The sequence below is a fragment of the Cebus imitator genome, unplaced genomic scaffold (assembly GCF_001604975.1).
Source record: "Cebus imitator isolate Cc_AM_T3 unplaced genomic scaffold, Cebus_imitator-1.0 Scaffold396, whole genome shotgun sequence".
Classification (NCBI taxonomy): Eukaryota; Metazoa; Chordata; class Mammalia; order Primates; family Cebidae; genus Cebus; species Cebus imitator.
In genome coordinates this window covers 1,478,480-1,496,943 of record NW_016107711.1, presented here as the reverse complement: position 1 = coordinate 1,496,943, position 18,464 = coordinate 1,478,480, and the positions used below count along the sequence as shown (strand labels likewise).

The 18,464-nt window shown below is 36.3% G+C and overlaps 1 protein-coding gene across 11 annotated transcripts in view; it reads left to right on the top strand.

Annotated features, from left to right (window-relative positions):
* The window catches only part of ATE1 (arginyltransferase 1), a 157,046-nt gene that overhangs the window by 26,390 nt on the left and 112,192 nt on the right, over window positions 1-18,464 (top strand). For 10 of the 11 annotated variants that reach the window (XM_037731373.1, XM_017508588.2, XM_017508587.2 and 7 more), the window contains one exon: window positions 18,178-18,210. The exons of the other annotated variant lie outside the window; for it this stretch is intronic. In XM_037731373.1, the coding sequence (XP_037587301.1) occupies window positions 18,178-18,210 (33 nt within the window). The remainder of the gene's footprint in view (window positions 1-18,177; window positions 18,211-18,464) is intronic. 11 annotated transcript variants of the gene reach the window in all.

The following is an 18,464-nucleotide window of genomic DNA, read 5'->3' as shown; positions in this document are numbered from 1 at the left end:
CTCTATTGCCTAGGCTGGAGTGCAGTGGCACCATCTCGGCTCACTGCAACCTCTGGCTCCCAGGTTCAAGCAGTTCTCCTGTCTTAGCCTCCCAAGTAGCTGGGAATATAGGTGCCCACCACCACACCCAGCTAATATTTGTATTTTTAGTAGAGATGAGGTTTCACCATATTGGTCAGGCTGATTTCAGACACATGACCTCATGTGATCCACCCTCCTTAGCCTCCCAAAATGCTGGCATTATAGGCATGAGCCACCGTACCTGGCTTTTTTTGGGGGTGTAGGGGAGACAGTCTTGCTCTGTCACCCAGGCTGGAGTGCATGGCACCATTCTGGCTTACTGCAACTTCGCCTCCGAGGTTCAAGCAATTCTCATGCCTTAGCCACCTGAGTAGCTTGGGACTACAGGCATGTGCCACCATGCCTGATTAATTTTTGTATTTTTAGTAGCAACGGAATTTCCCCACATAGACCAGGCTGGTCTCTAACTCCTGTAATTCCAAAGTGCTGGGATTATAGGTGTGAGCCACTGCACCTGGCTGATATACTATATTTTTCATTTTGTTTTCCACTCATCCACTGATCATTGATGGACATTATGGTGGGTTTTATTTTTGTTTTTGTTTTTTTTTTTTTTTGAGCTGGAGTTTCGTTCTTGTTACCCAGGCTGGAGTCCAATGGCACAATCTTGGCTCACTGCAACCTCTGCCTCCCGGATTCAAGCGATTCTCTTGCCTCAGTCTACCGAGTAGCTGGGATTACAGGCGCCCGCCACCACACCTGGCTAATTTTTTGTATTTTTAGTAGAGATGGGGTTTCATCTTTTCGCCAGTCTGATCTTGAACTCCTGACCTCAGGTGATCCACCTGCCTCGACTTCCCAAAGTGCTAAGATTACAAATGTAAGCCACTACCCCCAGCCTTGGGTGGTTTTTATTGTTTGACTTTTATGGAAAATTCTGTTATGAACATTTCATGTTCAAGTTTTTATGAGGATGTGTATTTTCTTGGGTGTATACCTAGGTGTGTGGAATTACTGGGTCATGTGGTAACTGTTTTCTCCTTTTGAGGAACTGCCAGACTGTTTTTCAGAGAGCGAAATCATTTAACATTCCCGCCAGAAGTGGATGAGGGCTCCACTCTCTCCCTCCATGTGCTCACCAACACTTGTTGTGCCTTTTTTTTCTTAAAGTTGTTTTTATGTTACTCCTAGTGCATGTAAAGTGGTATCTCATTATGGTTTTGATTTGCATTTCCCTTTCTGTGCTTTTTGGCCATTTGCATTTCTTCTTTGGAGAATTGTGTATTCCAACCCTTTGCTCATTTTTTAATTGGGTTGTCTTTATTACTGAGTTGTAGGAGTTCATTATATTCTGGGCACAAGACTCTTATGTATGTGATTACGAATACTCTCCTGTATTCTGTGAATTATCCGTATCTCTAGGAACATTTCCTGGTGAAAATCTATTTTGTCTGCTATCAGTAGAGCCACTCCATGTTGTGATTCCTGTTTGCCTGATCCATCTTTTTCCTCCTTTTACCTTCAGTCTGTTTGTGCCTTTGAATCTAAAGTGTGTCGCTTTTAGACACCATATAGTTGACCTGGGGGTTTTTTGTTTGTTTGTTTTTTCTAAGTCCAGGGGGAGAACACGCTCCCTTTTAATTGAAGTGTTAAATCAGTTCACATTTAATGTTGCGATTGAACTAGTTGAATTTACACCTTCCATTTTACTTCATTTCCCTGATATGTCCATGTTTTTTTTTTCTCTTTTCCTCTTTTACTGCTTTCTTTTGCACCAAACAAGTGAATTGTTTAGACAAGGAGTGTGGAAAAGGAAGCGGGGTGGTGGAGAGGGGGAGGGGAAAAGGTCATGATGAGTATGTTCCCACCCTGTGGAGACTTCAAAGGAGATGGTGGAAGCTGCGCCACTGTCTCACTCCGCCACCAGGTGGTGGTGTAGATCGAGAACATTTGTGCTCTTTGACCCTGCACAAGTTTGTGTTCACAGCCCAAGAAGTATGAATAAATGCTTTTTTTTCTGACCTTTATTGTAATTTTCATTGAGGCACCGAAAGGATAATTACAAGTGATTCTTTGCTTGTTAAAGGGTTTAAATATTTTCTGGACTTTAATCTCGAGAAATTTTCAGCTTCAGTTTTTTCCTCTTAATGGTTTAAATATTTATATATGAAAGTAATAACTTATAGTTAGAAAATTATTCAGTGTGTTAGAGAATTGACATTCTCCAATTATGCAAAGACCAGACAATCATATATAGGCATACACAGTAAGTTCTTACTTAATGTCATTTATGGTTCTTGGAAACTGTGGTCATAGGTGAAATGACATATAAGGAAACCAGTTTTACCATAGGCTGATTGATATAAACAAAAGTTAAGTTCCTACAGCATATTTCTGGTCATAAAACATCACCAGACTTCTAAATAAAAACCAAAGCACTTCTAATATTAAACATTGAAGTAGATGTGAGCTATATATACATTTAAGAAAAATTCATAAAAACAAGTAAGATAATTATTTACCCAGTGATTTCACTTCAGGTGGTGGGGGGGCTGCAGACTATTCTGGAATCTCAGGAACTAGGTTGGACACCCAGCCAGGACCAGGAATCTGTTGCATCACAGGGTGCGTTGACACACATACCCCCATTCACACTGGCGCCATGTAGACACACCACTAAGCCTAACGTGCACACCTATGGGGTGTGGGAGGAAACTGGAAGACCCCGAGCAAATAGGCACAGACACGGGGAGAACTGCAAGCTCCACTCAGATAGTGCCCTGGCCAGGAGGCAGGATTTTTTTTTTTTTTTAAATCATTAAAGTATTTTTGGTTTTTGGTTTTTGTAGAAGCAGGATCTTGCTATGCTGCCCAGACTGGTCTCAAGCTAATCGAAGTAATAATGAAATGGTGTTGTGCCAATCTGTACCACCCGAGGACCTGTTGGTGCTACAGGTTGAGTATCACTAATGTGAAAATCTGAAATCCAAAAATGCTCCAAGATTAGAAACTTGTTGGGTGCCAACATGACAGTCAAAGGAAATGCCCATTGGAGCGTTTGGATTTCAGATATTTGAATTAGGGATACTTAACCTGTATTTTATAAATATTTAACTCTGGCATATAATTAATAGAATTAGAATGACGGTAGGATCTGAACATTTTGAAACTTTAAAATTTTTATTTATTTATTTTCTTACCTACTTATTTAGAGACAAATTCTCTCCCTCTGTTGCCCAGGCTTAAGTTCAGTGGCACAGTCTCAGCTCATTGCAACCACCGCCTCCTGGGTTCAAGCGATTTTCGTGCCTCAGCCTCTCAAGTAGCTAGGACTACAGGCATATGCCTCCACGCCCAGCTAATTTTTGTATTTTTAGTAGAGACAGGGTTTCACCATGTTGGCCAAGCTGGTCAGGAACTCCTGACCTCAAGTGATCCACCTGCCTGCCTTGGCCTCCCAAAATGCTGGGATTACAGTGTGAGCCCCTGGGCCTGGCCACATTTTGAGACTTTTAAGGCATTTTTTTTTTTCTTTTTTCAGATAGAGTCTAACTCTATCATGTAGGCTGGATGCAATGGTGCCGATCTTGGCTCACTGCAACCTCTGCATCCCGGGTTCAAGCGATTCTCGTCCTTCAGCTTTCCGAGTAGCTGGGATTACAGGCATGTGCCACCACACCCGGCTGATTTTTGTAATTTCGGTAGAGATGGGGTTTCACCTTGTTGGCCAGGCTGGTCTCAAACTCCGGATCTCAGGTGATCTGCCTGCCTTGGCCTTCCGAAGTGCTGGGATTGTAGGTGTGAGCCACTGTACCTGGCCTAAAGCATATTTTTAAAAGCCAGGCTAACTTACTTGAATAAAGTAGAGAGCTTAGGCAATTATTTGTATAATTCAGTCAGGGAAGCCAGTTTCTATAAGCAGCTCATAAGTCAGGGCACACTTGTGTATTGTAGTCTATCTCAGGGTCTGTGACAGACATTTGTTACTAATAGTAGTCAAATGACCAAAGCTTTTGAATCATTTACTTAAATTAATTGGAGAAGGACACTGTTACATACCAAGCATGTTTGTTTTTGGGAAGATCCAAAGGGGTGGAGTTAAAGCTAGCACTGGGAACATTCCTCTTTCTTTCCTTCTCTTTCTTCTCTCTTCTCTACTCCCCTCTTCTGCCTTCCTCCCTCTGTTTCTTTGACACAGGCTTTTGCTCTGTCACCCACGCTATAGTGCAGTGTCATTATGGCTCACCGCAGCCTTGAACTCCAGGGTTCAAGCAGTCCCTCCTGCCTTGGTTCCCTCAGTAGCTGGCATTACAGGCATATGCTACTACNAATGCCCTTGTTTTGAAAAGTAGGAGTAGTTAGTGTCAATTACTACTTATTATTAGAACAAATAAGTAAGCAGATATTTGAAAAAAATTACAATTTTTAAATAAAGGATTTATTTTTAATTAGTTTTAGATTCACACTGAAATTGGGAGGGAAATGCAGATTTCCTGTGTCGACCCAAACTAGTTTCCCCTCTTATTGACATATCAACATGTATCAGATATGTTAACATTTTTTTTTTTTTTTTGAGAGGAGGTCTTGCTGTGTTACCCAGCCTGATCTTAAACTCCTGGCCTCAAATGATCCTCCCAAAGTTCTGGGATTAGGCATGAGCTACTGTACCAAGCTAACATTTAATTTAAAGTTCCTTTTGGTTAATAACTTCCTAAAACTTGTCTCAGATCACAAAATCATATCATCATACAACATTGGAGGTAAAAGGATTTTAGGAGTATATAGATGAGTGTCTTATATTTACAGAATTAATTAATTTGCCTAAGGTAACATGAGTAGTTAGTGGCAGAGCAATGCCCTGAAATTGCAGTGCTTTTTTTTTTTTTTTTTTCTGGGGTAAAGTTTATTTTTTCCCCTCAACTGGTAAAATAACCTTCTAGGTTGGCCAAGGGGTCTGGGGCAGGTCAGTTTTTTTTTTTTTTGAGACAAGAGTCTCACTCTGTCTCCCAGATTGTGGTGCAGTGGCACCATCTGGGCTCACTGCAACCTCCGCCTCCCAGGCTCAAGCGATTCTTCTGCCTCAGACTCCCAAGTAGCTGGGATTACAGGTGCATGCCACTACTGCCTGGCTAATTTTTGTATTTTTAGTAGAGACGGGGTTTCACCATGTTGTCCAGGCTGGTTTCAAACTCCTGCCCTCAAGGGATCCACGTGCCTTGGTCTCCCAAAGTGCTGGGATTACAGGCATGAGCCTCCGCGCCCGGACTGCAGTGCTTTTTATACTAGACCATGATGTTGCCATTTGAAAAAGTTAAAAGTGGGCCTCAGTAAAATATGGAGTGACTGACATCAGTGAAGTGTTCATTGTAAGCAAATTTTCCAGGCATTGGAAACACTTTTATTGCTGAGATATTATGTACTGTAATCATTTAAAATGACAGTGTTCCCAAAATGTATTGTGTTCTTCCTCACCTTCTCAAACAGAATGCTGAGCAGGACTTGCCTGTTGATAATGGCGCTCAGATTTTCCTAGGAATGTTCTTCCGCTCTTGCTGTATTTCAGTGTGCCATGGGTCACTGCTTTTATCTCTAAAGTTACTCTGTTGTCACCTTTATCTTTTCTCTTTCTTGCTGACAACTCTTGTGTTAGTTTGTCTAATATTAGCATTGTTTCCTTTCTAATTTGTAATTTCTTAATATGTTCATTAAAATATTGAACACCTATTATATGTCGAGTACTGTTGAGCCATTTGGTAGCTGTTTAATCAGTGAGTAAATCAGATAATGATCTCTTGCTCTCATGGAGCTTGCATTCTAGGGGTATGGTTGGGGCAAATGCTCAGATGTAGTCATTAAACAATAAGCATAATACATCAGTAAATTACACAATAGGTTAGCAAGGGGTTTATGAGAAATAATAGAGCCGGTATAAAGGAGGGTTGGAAGTGTTGATTATTGGTTTGGATACTAGATCGCCTAGTTTATGGTTAGTAAAGTTACAGTTGAGAGGAAAGTGGAAGAAGGAGCTTGTGGGACTCATCTGTAAGTTGGGAATATAAACATTAGGAAGTGCCTTTTTGAGTCCTCATTTTAACCTTTATTTGTATTTTTGGGGGGTTGTGTCTTTTATTTGAATGTCTGAAGTTCTGGAGTAGCTTGATAATTGTCCTCTGTTTAGGGTTTAGCTTTATATAACAGTAATTATTACAATCAATTTGAACATACTTACATTGTTTTCTGAAGATCAAGAATTGAGACGTGAAATGGGAGGTTAGCTGTCAATTGAATGCTTGGCATGAAATGGATGCTGATTCTTGACTAACCTCCTGCCTGAGAACAAATATGCCCAGTGATAGACTGTTTGGATTGAACAGTGTGAAGGTGCTATCACAACTACCAAACAGTGCTTGCTGTGTTAACAGTTCCATACATTTTGGGTCAGGATATTATTGACATGAAGGCTGAGTAGCATCAAGGGTGAATATGTGAACTCTAACCCGTCATTTCTGCCTCAACTCTCATCTCCTCTGCTTACTACTTGTGTGGCTTTCAGCAAGTTCCCAGTTGCTCAGCTGTCTTCACTTCAGTTTCCTCATTTGTAAACATGGGAAGGACCTACAACAGAGCTCCTTGTGTTAATTACATAAGGTTATACTTGTAAAAGTGCTTGGCCAAATCATCATTGAACTTTTGTTACTAGGCTCTGGATGATGTTTTTAGGAACCATCGGAGATACGGAGGTTAACAGCAAGCAAGTGATCCTTCTGGTTGCCCAGTCAGCATTTGTACATGAAATTGTATTTTTCTTCATTGTTTTGTTTTTCCTTTTAATTAATTCAAATATCCATTTAAATTAAAAGGATGTATGTTTTAAATTTTCATATTAAAATCAGTCCATTCAAAGAAAAAAGTAATAGTATTCAAAACCACTCAGTTTGACTTACCAACATATAACTTTAGTCTTTGATAATTTTTAATATTTTAATTTATCCTGTTATACCACATAAAACCTGTAAAGAATTTTTAATATGTCGATTCATCTATTATACCACATAAAAACTGTAAAAGATGTCATTTGGCAAAGGATTTATTTATGATTTTCTTTCTTCTTCTTCATTTTTTTTTTTAAGAGACAGGATCTCACTGTGTTGCCCAGGCTGACATGCAGTTGGTTATTCATGAGTATTATGATCACTGCACACTACAGCCTTGAATACCTAGGCTCAAGCGATCCTCCTGGCTTAGCTTCCCAAGTAGCTGGGACTATAGGCACACCATGGTGCCTAGTTTCTATTATATGTGTATTTCTTAATTGCTTTACCTAGAACTGGAGACAAAGGAACTATAGGTATCATGTTTTTTTATTCTGGTGGTACAGCTTCTTGTTCATACAGGAGCAGATCTCTCCTTTTGATAAATTAGCTATATTGGGGTACCATAAATCCATAGCATACTTTGTGCTTGTTATACTAATGTATAAAAATACTTATATGCAAGAGTCGGAAGAAATATACAATGCCCAGCAGAGTGTCTGGAATGGAGTAGAAGCCCAAGTGAACATGTGGTGAATGAATGAGCAGCTGAGTTGACTACTTTTAAAAAACAGCTGGAGAACTCAGTTGTTGCCAAATTGAAAGCTACTTGGGAAGAAAATAGTGTTCTTGAAACTTGTGACATGAAGCAAAAAGGAAAATTCAAATGATGTCATAAGCTTTTGACAGTTGTTCTATTATAATAAGTAAAAGCTGCTTTTAATTTCCTGAGTGAGAGTGTTGAGCAATTTACATACGAGTTAAGCACATTTTAGTGAGTGCAAAGCTCATGTGATGGGAACAACTTTGCTGTGAGTGCCATTTGTCTTTAGCTTTTGTATTTTAGGTCTGTTTTTCCCATTAAAACTGAAGAGCATCAAGTTTTATGACCTCCTGGTAATCACTTGACAAGTGAACAATAGTACCTTTTGATGACTAGTCTAAATAAGGAAAGTTTGTATTTTCACTGTGGTCATTCATTTTATATGCCAAATAATTTTAGGTAACTGTCTGTATGATTAAAAAGCAGTTGATTTTCATCTAGTCAATAGTAGTTAATTATAAAAGTAAAATATATATCACATGTGGTTATTTATCCAGAGTATAATTCTGTCTTTAAGCATATGAAAAATAGGGAATATATTTGTATAGTTCTGTAAATATATATATACACATTTGTTGACTTTTATGTGACTTTTTATTTCAGAAATAGCTCATAAATTTATAATGGCTTTCCTATTACTTTTTCCTGGACTGTGGAGGAATGTAATTCTTCTATTCAAGCAGTCATATAAACATTTAATTTGCGGCATGTTCCACTCACTATGGTAGATACTAGGGATGCATAGATGAATAAGACATGTTTGGTTCTTGTACATTTTAGCCAACAAATGAAATTTAATTTAAAAATATTTTTTAGAAGTGTCTTTTCATAGGGTTGCATTGATGTTAAAATGTTAAAGGTTATTAGAAATATATGTGCCTGACAAGATGTGGACATATTCACACTTGCTTTAAATCAGTTGGTCTGATAAGTATGCAAACAGTACCTGTAATCAATAAATATGTTCATGTTATCAATATGTTTATGTTAATATAGTTGTTTATTCTTAATAATACTCAAATAGCCGATAACATATTCCATTTTTATTACCTTGACCAAATGGCGTTAAAAACAAATTTTGTCTTTATTGTGGTTTCCTGCTAATTTTGATTTCTTGGTTTTGTGGTATTTTCTACTTATCCCTAATTTATGTTATTTGGATTTTTGGAAGACACCCAATTTTTGAAGGTTAATTAGAATGATTTTGCCTAGTCTAGTGTAATTTAAGTGATACCTAGTTTCATCCTCCGTATTTATTTCTTGGTATGTATTCCTTGCTCTTCAGAAATGGTATGTGCTGGAAGGAAGCTAGTGCTTAGGGGACATGGATGTTCCTAAGAAGGTCTAACAAGAAGGGGACAGGTTTTTACTTCCATGATACTGGATCTTCTTTACTGGTGACTGCTTCTCTCTGTTTATGGAATCTCACCTTGACCAGATGACTTAATTCCATAGAGTAACCAGGGGCCATGAAAAGACATGGGAGAAAGAAATGACTGAATATTCATGGTGAAACCCCGTCTCTACTAAAATAAAAAATTAGCCAGGCATGGTGGAGCTCTCCTGTAGTCTCAGCTACTTAGGAGGCAGAGGAAAGGGAATCGCTTGAACCTTGAAGGCAGAGGTTGCAATGAGCTGAGATGGTGCCACTGCACTCCCTGCCTGGTGACAGGCCGAGACTGTATCTCAAACAAAAACATTTTCTCATTGATGAATTACTCCCATTCACAAATGAATGGATGCATCTATTCATTGAATTCATGAATAGTTGAATGCGTGTAGACATTTAAGTAGGAAATATTTATTGAGTCCCTACTATGTGCCAGACATTATTTTGGATTGAGGATGTAGCATAGGGAACAAGATAAAGTTCTTGCTCTCAGGCAGGCTATGTGCTAGAGAGGAAGATAAATAATAAGTATGCAGTATAGTGCCAGAGTAATGTGTGCTAGCAAGATACATGAAAGGATAGAGTGAGGGATAGCATGATGGAAGGTGAGAATAGATGAGGCTATCAGGAAGAGGCTCAGATAAGAGAAGCTCCTCGACAGACACCTCTATATGCACTTTGTCATAGCTGGGGGAAGTACATTTCAGGTAGATGGGAGAGTACCTGATGTGTTCAAAAAACATCAGGGATACTGATGAGGTAGGAACACAAGTCATCTTGGCATCTGTCTTCTTGATCATTTCTGTGGCTTGTGGAAGTTTTTTGTTTTTTGTTTTTTAAATCCCCACCTATGCTTTTTGCTATTTGTTAGCTGAGTTTTTCAGTATCATAAAATTGTGTATTTTGTTGTCGACTTATTACTTTATTTTCTTATTACCTAAACACCTATTTGTCACCTTATTTTAGTGTTATTTAAGCTGAGACACGTGTTAGTATCTCTGGATTTTATTGGTTTCTTGTTGAGTTCTGGTTAATGGTATTACTAAGTCCTTGGTATAATGAAGGGGAACCGTAGATTGGAAAAAGTTTTGAGATTCTGATGGTAATTTTGCTGCTGTCTGTAAAATAATGTAACGTTTTTGGATCTCAGCATGTAAAAGAGGTGAACTAGATAATTGCCGGGATACCTCTTAGCTGTCAAATTGTGTGCTTTCACTGATGGTAGGAAAAATCCCCAGGTGGAACTATACAGTTTTTCCTTCTGTTTATTTCCTTTTTTAAATGTAATTTTTAAGTTTATGGTGTAGTAAAGTGCGTAAGTCTTAGGTGTATAGCTTGTTGATTTTTTTTTTTTTTTTAAATTTTCAGTCTTGCTCTGCTACCCAGGCTGGAGTGCAGTGATGTGATCTCGGCTCACTGCAACCTCTGCCTCTTGAGTTGTGGCAATTCTGGCACTTCAGCCTCCCAAGAAGCTGGGATTACAGGCGTGCACCACCAAGCCCGGCTAATTTTTGTGCTTTTAGTAGAGAAGGGATTTCACTGTGTTGGGCAGGCTTTTCTTAAACTCCTGTCCTCATGCAGTCTGCCCACCTCAGTCTCCCAAAGTGCTGGGCTTACAGATATGAGCCACCATGCCTGGCCAAATTTTTACTTATGTATATGTGCTTATAGTCATGGCTCGTATTAAGAGAGAACATTTTCGGCATGCTAGAAGGCTCCCTCATGGCCCTTCCCAGTCAGTATTTTCCTACCCCCAGAGGCTAACTACTTTTCTATCACTGTAGATTAATTCTGCCTGTCTTTGAGCGCTTCGTATAAATTTATCATACAGCACAAACTCTCCAGGCTTCTTTTACTTAATATTCTGCGTGAAATACATTTCACATATAGTAGTAGGGTTTTTTTTCAGTGCTGTGTGGTATTGCATTGTGTGTAGACAGCATAATTTATTAATCTATTCCATTATTGCTGGGTATGTGTTGTTGACAGCTTTTGCCTATTATGAATAAAGTTGTTATGAACATTCTTGTATGTATCTTTTGATGGACATAACACTAATTTCTCTTAGATATATACTTGGGAGTTACATTGCTTAAAGATGGGGTAAACATCTTTAGCTTTTATATAAATATGGCCAGTTTTCCATAGTGGTTGTACCATAAAATCATGCTCGTTGTCCCACATCCTCATCAGCATTTGGTGTTGTCTGATGTTTTAGTTTTAGCCTTTCTGGTAGGTGGATGGTAATATTGTATTGGGGTTTTAATTTGCTATTTGCTGATGACTAAATAGGGAGCCTTTTTATATATTTATTGGCCATTTGAATATGTTCCTTTTTGTTAAATCATTAAGAGTTTGCCCCCCCCCCACATTTTTAAAGTTGGGTTCATGTGTTTTTTTCCTTATTGACTGTGAGAGTTCTCTATATTCTCTGATATGAGTCTTTTTATATATATATATATATGTATATATAAAAAATATATATGAATATATATGTGTGTGTGTGTGTGTGTATGTATACATACATATATATATGTATATATGTATATATATATGTGTATATATATATATATATATGTGTGTGTATATATATATATATATGTATATATATATATATATTCTAAATATCTTTCCCCTACCTGGAAATAACTATACTCCTTACCTAGGAAAATACTATTTTGGAAGAATCTACTTTTGAAAGCCCTTCAGTTTTGGTACATTTCTAAACACTCAGCTTGCAGATCAAGAATGTCAGCAACAGATTTAAAGATTCTCTTATATAAAATTTCAGTCTCAATGTTTACTTAAAAAAAAAAAGAAGGTGTTTTTTCTCTTAAATATACTTGTAAAATTATTTCCATACTTCTTATGAGATGTTTTGTAATTTGTGTTGGTATTTATTTAATGTTATTAACGCACAGACCTTAGGTCATTAGAGTCCTAAGGCAAATGATCTTCCTGTTAGAGGAACAAAGGAATCTGAAATCAGAACAGAATGCCACTGGCACTGGAGTCTTTCTTTGGTGTGTGTTCTGTTTGATAACTTTTCGAAGAACCTGTTTTTCTTTGTATTTTTGTATGAACTCAGTTTATGGTGATACTGTTTGCTGCTGATAATGTTGAAAAGCAACACAGTTTTTTAAGATTCCATTCTTTTGGAGTATAGCTCTTTAAGGTATAGAATTGTTATACTCTTATCTGGATTCTAAAGATTCATATTGCAAACTTAACAGTTTAATTTTAGAAACAAATACTAGGCTTGAAGGTAGTAAATAACAAATGCTATTTTAGCAAGTTCATGTGTATATGATTGGTGTTAAGGTGTAGAGCCACTATTTCTACTATTTATAAAATATATGATGATTATTATAGTGAACAAAAGAGGTAGCTGTTAGTGAATAACCTAACTACAACCTAAATCCCTCTTGCTGTTAGAAATTAGGGAAAAACGTGCAAAAAATAACAAAAAGATATTTATTGAAGTAGCTCATTAATTAGAATATGTGTGAGCAAACTTTGAAATCAACATTTAGAGCCAAACATTTATAACCAGCTCTGTATATTAGTGTTTTATGGACTTTCTTGATGCTGGGTAGATACTAGAATTTTTCAAGAGACATTTTATTATAGTATATCTATGGCATTGCTTTGAGCGTTTGCCCATAATATCACCAGGAATATTATTGGGTAGGGACCAGAACTCTTAAACTGGGAAAAAACGGCTAGTAATTCATTGATAGTTAGTAGTGGATTTTCTGCCATTGTTGAGAGAGCCACACTGAGTATTTTCGGTGAGCAATTCTAGTAAGTACAGACTAGGGAGAACAAATCAGAGCTGGTAGGGACCAGTGTTGCCTAAAATGGGCTTTGTGGAAAATTTATTCTGTGAAATGTTAATAGATATTACATGAAATTAAAAACAAAAATCCCTAGTCATGTAACTTTGGGAAGCACTTGACTAAGTGAGGTTAAAGTAAAAGAGTTTTTTCTTTGTACATACAGGAATGTGCAGAGCCTTTAATATATCAGTGTAGCCTGTAATTCACTAAGGTAAGGGGGAAAAGGAGGTGAGGCTGCTGTAAGTAAGAGCGTTTTCCAAACTTACGTAGCCAAGGAATCACTTTTTAGAGAGTGTCTCAGGAGCCTGACATGCCACAGGACACCACCTGGGGAAGGTGGTTTGGCTGAAATTCTTTTACAGACAGATAAGAAACCAAGGCCCAAATAACTCAAGTGGATAGATCTAATAAGATTCTACACTGTCTAACTCTTAGATCACTGTTTTTTTTTTTTTTTTTTTTTAACCTTAGGCAAAAAAGGAGATGTAATGCTTCAGAAGACAGAGGTTTAAATATATTAGAGTGTAAATAAGATTTTTGTTGTCATCTTTTAAGATGTTTTGAAGCTTAATGCCTAAGGGGCCAACTCTAATCAGAAAAGGTAGCACAGACAGTCCTTTTAGCTACGTTGCTTACACATGGGGCAGAGAATAGCTATAAAAAATGAATTTAGGGAATTACCTGAATCTGCCCTTTTTACTCCCCACTAACAGGTTAAATAAGATCTTACTTCTCAAACCTTAGTTTCCCCTCCTTGTTAAATACAGTTTTAATTCTAATTTTTTTTGATAACTTTTTAAATGGGTGCTAGCTGTGTCTTAGCTGCTTTAAAGGTTTGATTTTTTTCTGCAATGAAATATGAAACAAACTTTTTTGTGGAATCACATTAATTTCTTAGAGTTGTAGATTTATCAGAGACATTCTCGACATAAAACCTAGTTTTGCACTGCCTTATAACTACCAGTTAATTGTAGTGTAAATATGTGCCAGAAATTGAACAGGGATGGGAAGGGAGTCTAAAAGTTATTTAACTTAACATAATTTAGAATCTTAACTGAGTTAAGGTTTCCAAATTCCTGATGGAAGAATTTAGTATTTTACATTGAGTATAATTTAGATTGATAATTGCTAAATTTTAAATAAAGGTTTTGTTAGATTATAGCCTAAAATAATCAGACCTGTCCCCTGACAAATTATAGGGCAGTCAGTAGGGTGCAGTAAGTGAAAGGCCAAGGAAGTATAACCAGAAGTATGTTTTGCTCATGTGAGGAAATTTTGGATAACTAATGTGACTAGTTATAAGACTTGGAATTTCACTTTGGCAAATAGAAACACCTCACTGATGTTCCTTGGCTTAGGGGAAAAAATGTTATTTATCTTTGTAAAAATTGCCTTTTGGTGTTGAGTGTTTCCTTTTTCTTCAAAAGATAGGAATTTCATTACTGTTACTTATTAAATAGATAAGACATTTCAGGAACAAAGTGGCTTGAATTATCTGTTGAATCGTTTATGTTACAAAGAGAAAATAATTATTGCTTTTCTGGGATTTTTTTTTTTTTTTTTTTAACTCATCTAAAAGGAAGTCATAACATCTAAATTGCTAGGATCTTTTGACAAAATTAGCAGTGTGTTTTCTTTGGTCCTTATTCCCCCCACCCCTATAACTTGGAAAAAGATCTTACTGATTATAACTAATAAGAGGTCTTAACTACAATTTTGTGCACTTGGAAAATGGTTTAGAAAATTTTGGTAAGCAAAAAAAATTTTTTTTAAAGTAAAAAAAATTAAAAAGTAGGGAAGTCAAAAGAAAGAAAAAAAAATTTTTGGTAAGCATTAAGTGCTTGTTTGGAGAGAATGAGAAAGGATTATGTTATGAGACAGGCTACTGATGATGAATAGAACAGTGGTACCAGGCATGGTAAATGAGAATAAGAAAAGCAGATCAGTAAGAGACTATGGAGAGTGAGCCTTGTCTGTGTCTATGCTTTTTCTTTTTAGAGGCCTAAAAGATTTCAAAAATGGTACTGATGCCTTTTATGCCTAGATTCTAAATATTGACCATAATTCTTTTTTTTATAAATTCAAGACAGAGTAATTGGCAATCAGAATTTTTATAAATTTTATCAAGAGAATCAAATTGATAGTGTTATTAATATTGTTACTAACAGGAAATTTGTTAAGTTTAAAAAGCCAAATATCATTCAGGTAATTTCTTTATTCAACTATGTTAAATCAAGGTACTTCCTAGAAGTAATCTTTAAAAGTGGGTACACAGGAAGATAAAGAATATGGCTATGTTAACCTCTGATATTAGAATGATAAAATATATGCCCATCTGCAGAACCAGTAAGAGATTTTGTAAAACATTAAATTTTTTATTTTTTCAATATCATACCCAAATATTTTGAAAATGATCTTTTTCTTAACTACTATTAACTCCACTTATTATTTATTATTAAGTAGTCCTATTAATATAGCCATATCAGAAAAGCAGTATTAATGTGTACTACCATCTGTGTGCAGCTGGAGTCTTTTTTTTTTTTTTTTTTTTTTTTTTTTTTTTTTTTTTTTTTTTTTATAGACTCCTTTTTAGTAGTTTTAGGCAAACAGCAAAATTGAGCCGTAGTCCTTTTTAATACTGATCAGACATTGTGACAATGTTTGTTAAGCAATCTATTTCTACTTTTAATTCCAGTGTATATATAAAATGTGTTTTGCAAAAAATTTTATAATTTTTTTCAAAGTATTACCATTTCTATTAATATATATAGTTTCATTATGAAAGAATTTACTAAGTAACTGAAGTGAAACATGAAAAAACAATGGGTTTTCACTGAAGCACTAACAGAAGGCATTTTTTGAAATCTTTTTCATGTCCTGAGAATAGGAGTGTCAGTGTGTGTCTTGTGATTTGTTATTCTGTCTTGTCTTCTTTAGGATTGAAAACTTTTATTTCTATATTTCACATTTTGGCAGCTTCAAACAGGATGAGAATTTTTTAGGTCTATTTTGAGAAAGCTGTGACACAAATGTTGGACATATACGTGTGCCAAAAATATGTATAAATTGTTGGAGCTTCAAGGAGACATTAGTTTTTATAGACAGCATTCGTATACTTCTCTTTATTGTTATTTAAAGTAACTTTCATCCTAATTGATGCGTCCGTTACTACAGAACATGACTTGCTTATAAATTCAAAAGTATGTGCATAATATTAACATTCACTTTTGGGGAAAATCATAGAACCCTTCAGTATCAAATTTCTGATTTTAAAATCAAAATTTACCATGCCTCATTTTTCTCCACTGTTAAAACTGGCTAGTGTTTGAACTGGCGCTTTATATTCTTGGGAGGAAGGGTAGATATTGTCTTAGGTTGGGCTGCAATGAAAGAATCCAAGACCACAAAGCTTGCATTTTAGATTTTAGTAAAATTGTTTGCTTCATGTCAGCATTAAGAAAACTTAAAATTTTGTTGTAGTTTGCACTTTCAGAAAGTTCTCTTGCGTTAATATAATCAAACTGCATATTGATATTTAAATTAAGAAACAATTCTTACTGTTTGCATTTTGCTTTTTTCTTTTCTTTCCTTTTTTTTCTTTTGCTTCCTACTGAAGTGTTTACATTTTAATATACTGTCAACTAGGGCCTTAATGATACTGTTTAATTGAATGGCTTTGGCATACGTTAGTGATATTCTAAGAATGTATTTAGTGTTTTTGGTGGAAGTATGTGATATATTTTTAAAACTTTGTTATGGAAAACTTTAAACATTTACGAAGTAGATAGAATCAGGTAATGAACCCTAATCTCTTGTCTTCACTGATTTAATATCATATCTAGTCTGTTTTATTTTATTTATTTTTTTATTTTTGGGATGGAATTTCGCTCTTGTCGCCCAGGTTGGATTGCAGTGGTGCGATCTCGGCTCACCACAACCTCCGCCTCACGGGTTCCAGCAATTCTCCTGCCTCAGCCTTCCAAGTAGCTGGGATTACAGGTGCCCGCTACCACACCCAGCTAATTTTTGTGTTTTTAGTAGAGGTGGAGATTCACCATGTTGGCCAGGCTGGTCTTAGACTCTTGACCTCAGGTGATCCACCCGCTTCAGCCTCCCAAAGTGCTGGGATTGCAGGCGTGAGCCATCACGCCCTGCTAGCCTGTTTTATTTTTGTACTACTCCATATTACTTTTCTTCCCACATCTCCAGTGATAGTGAAGAGAATCCCAAACATCATGTAATTTCATTGATAAATATTTCAATATGTAACTCTAAAAGAGAATACAAGTTATTTGCATTCCCTGTGAGTACTAGCTTTCTTGTGGAGAGGAAGTTCATGAGTGCTTGGAAACAGGCCTGTCATTGCATTTTATTGTAGTTAATTTGCATTTAGAAAGATCAAGAGTTTATATTACTTGAGTATTATTACAATAAATCTCAAAGGATTTGAAATGTTGAATCTGTAACATCTATGAAAACATGAATTACCATCATGTATATGCGTGAAGTTACATGACAGTCCTCATTTCAGAGCTAGCCTACAATTTGCTTTGTCATTTGTTTATATCCCCCTCTATAATTTGTTTGTTTATTTGAATGCTGATCATATAGCATTCAGTTTCAGGTGATATTCTACATTCTCTATGTGTGTCATAAAAAGAAAGAGAAAGATGAGGGAGAAGGGAGAAAGAGAGAGGAGAAAGGAAGGAAAGGAGACATGGAGGGAGGAAGGGAATATGGGACTGAGAAAAGAGAAAGATCAGAGCAGGGTGAAGATCACAGATGAGATGCCACATTGTGGAGATGAAAATTCACCCTTCTCTCTGTCTCACTCACCCAACCTCTGTCTTGGTCCTTTCTGTCCCCTTTCCTTGGTCGCCTCATTGGTTTATATCTTCTCTTGGCATTTACTAAACTTTGCCTGTCACATTTAGGGTCAGGAAGATTGATTTTTTTTTTTCCCCCTAAAAGGGTGTTTTTATTATGTAGGAGTGTGAGATAAAACTTATTTTTTTTTTTAGGACTAATTTGTTGTGCTGTATGTGCTTTTATGCAGATTTTTAAGAATGTTTATTGAAAGGAATTCAAATAGGTACCTCCTATGGGGTAGGCTGAACCTTTCTATATTCTGGATGAATTGTATGGACACATTAATTTTCTATAGTAGATCTTTAGGTTCACTTTAAGTGCATTTACTGGAAAATTGTGTAATAATTTTTTCCTTTTCTCTGTGTTCCTTTTTGCTGTCTGTTCACTGGATGAAATGGATTCTGTTCAAATTTGACTCCACAGTTCACAAGATTCCTTTGCACTTCACCTTTAGAGGTAAGAGTTACTCACTGACCTTAATATTATAATTGGTAATTGGAAAACCATTACTGATACCTTTCATTAGGCATTTATTTGATAATTTAGGAGTGGTCATTTTGGTGTGACACATTTATTCCTCAATAACAGTATGGGGTGAATTACTGTAGGTTTTATTTTTTTTGGATCAAAGTTTCTAGAAGTTATATTAATAGCAATTCACCTTCATGACAGGTTATTTCCTCTTTTTAAGTATTCTTTCTCAATAAATA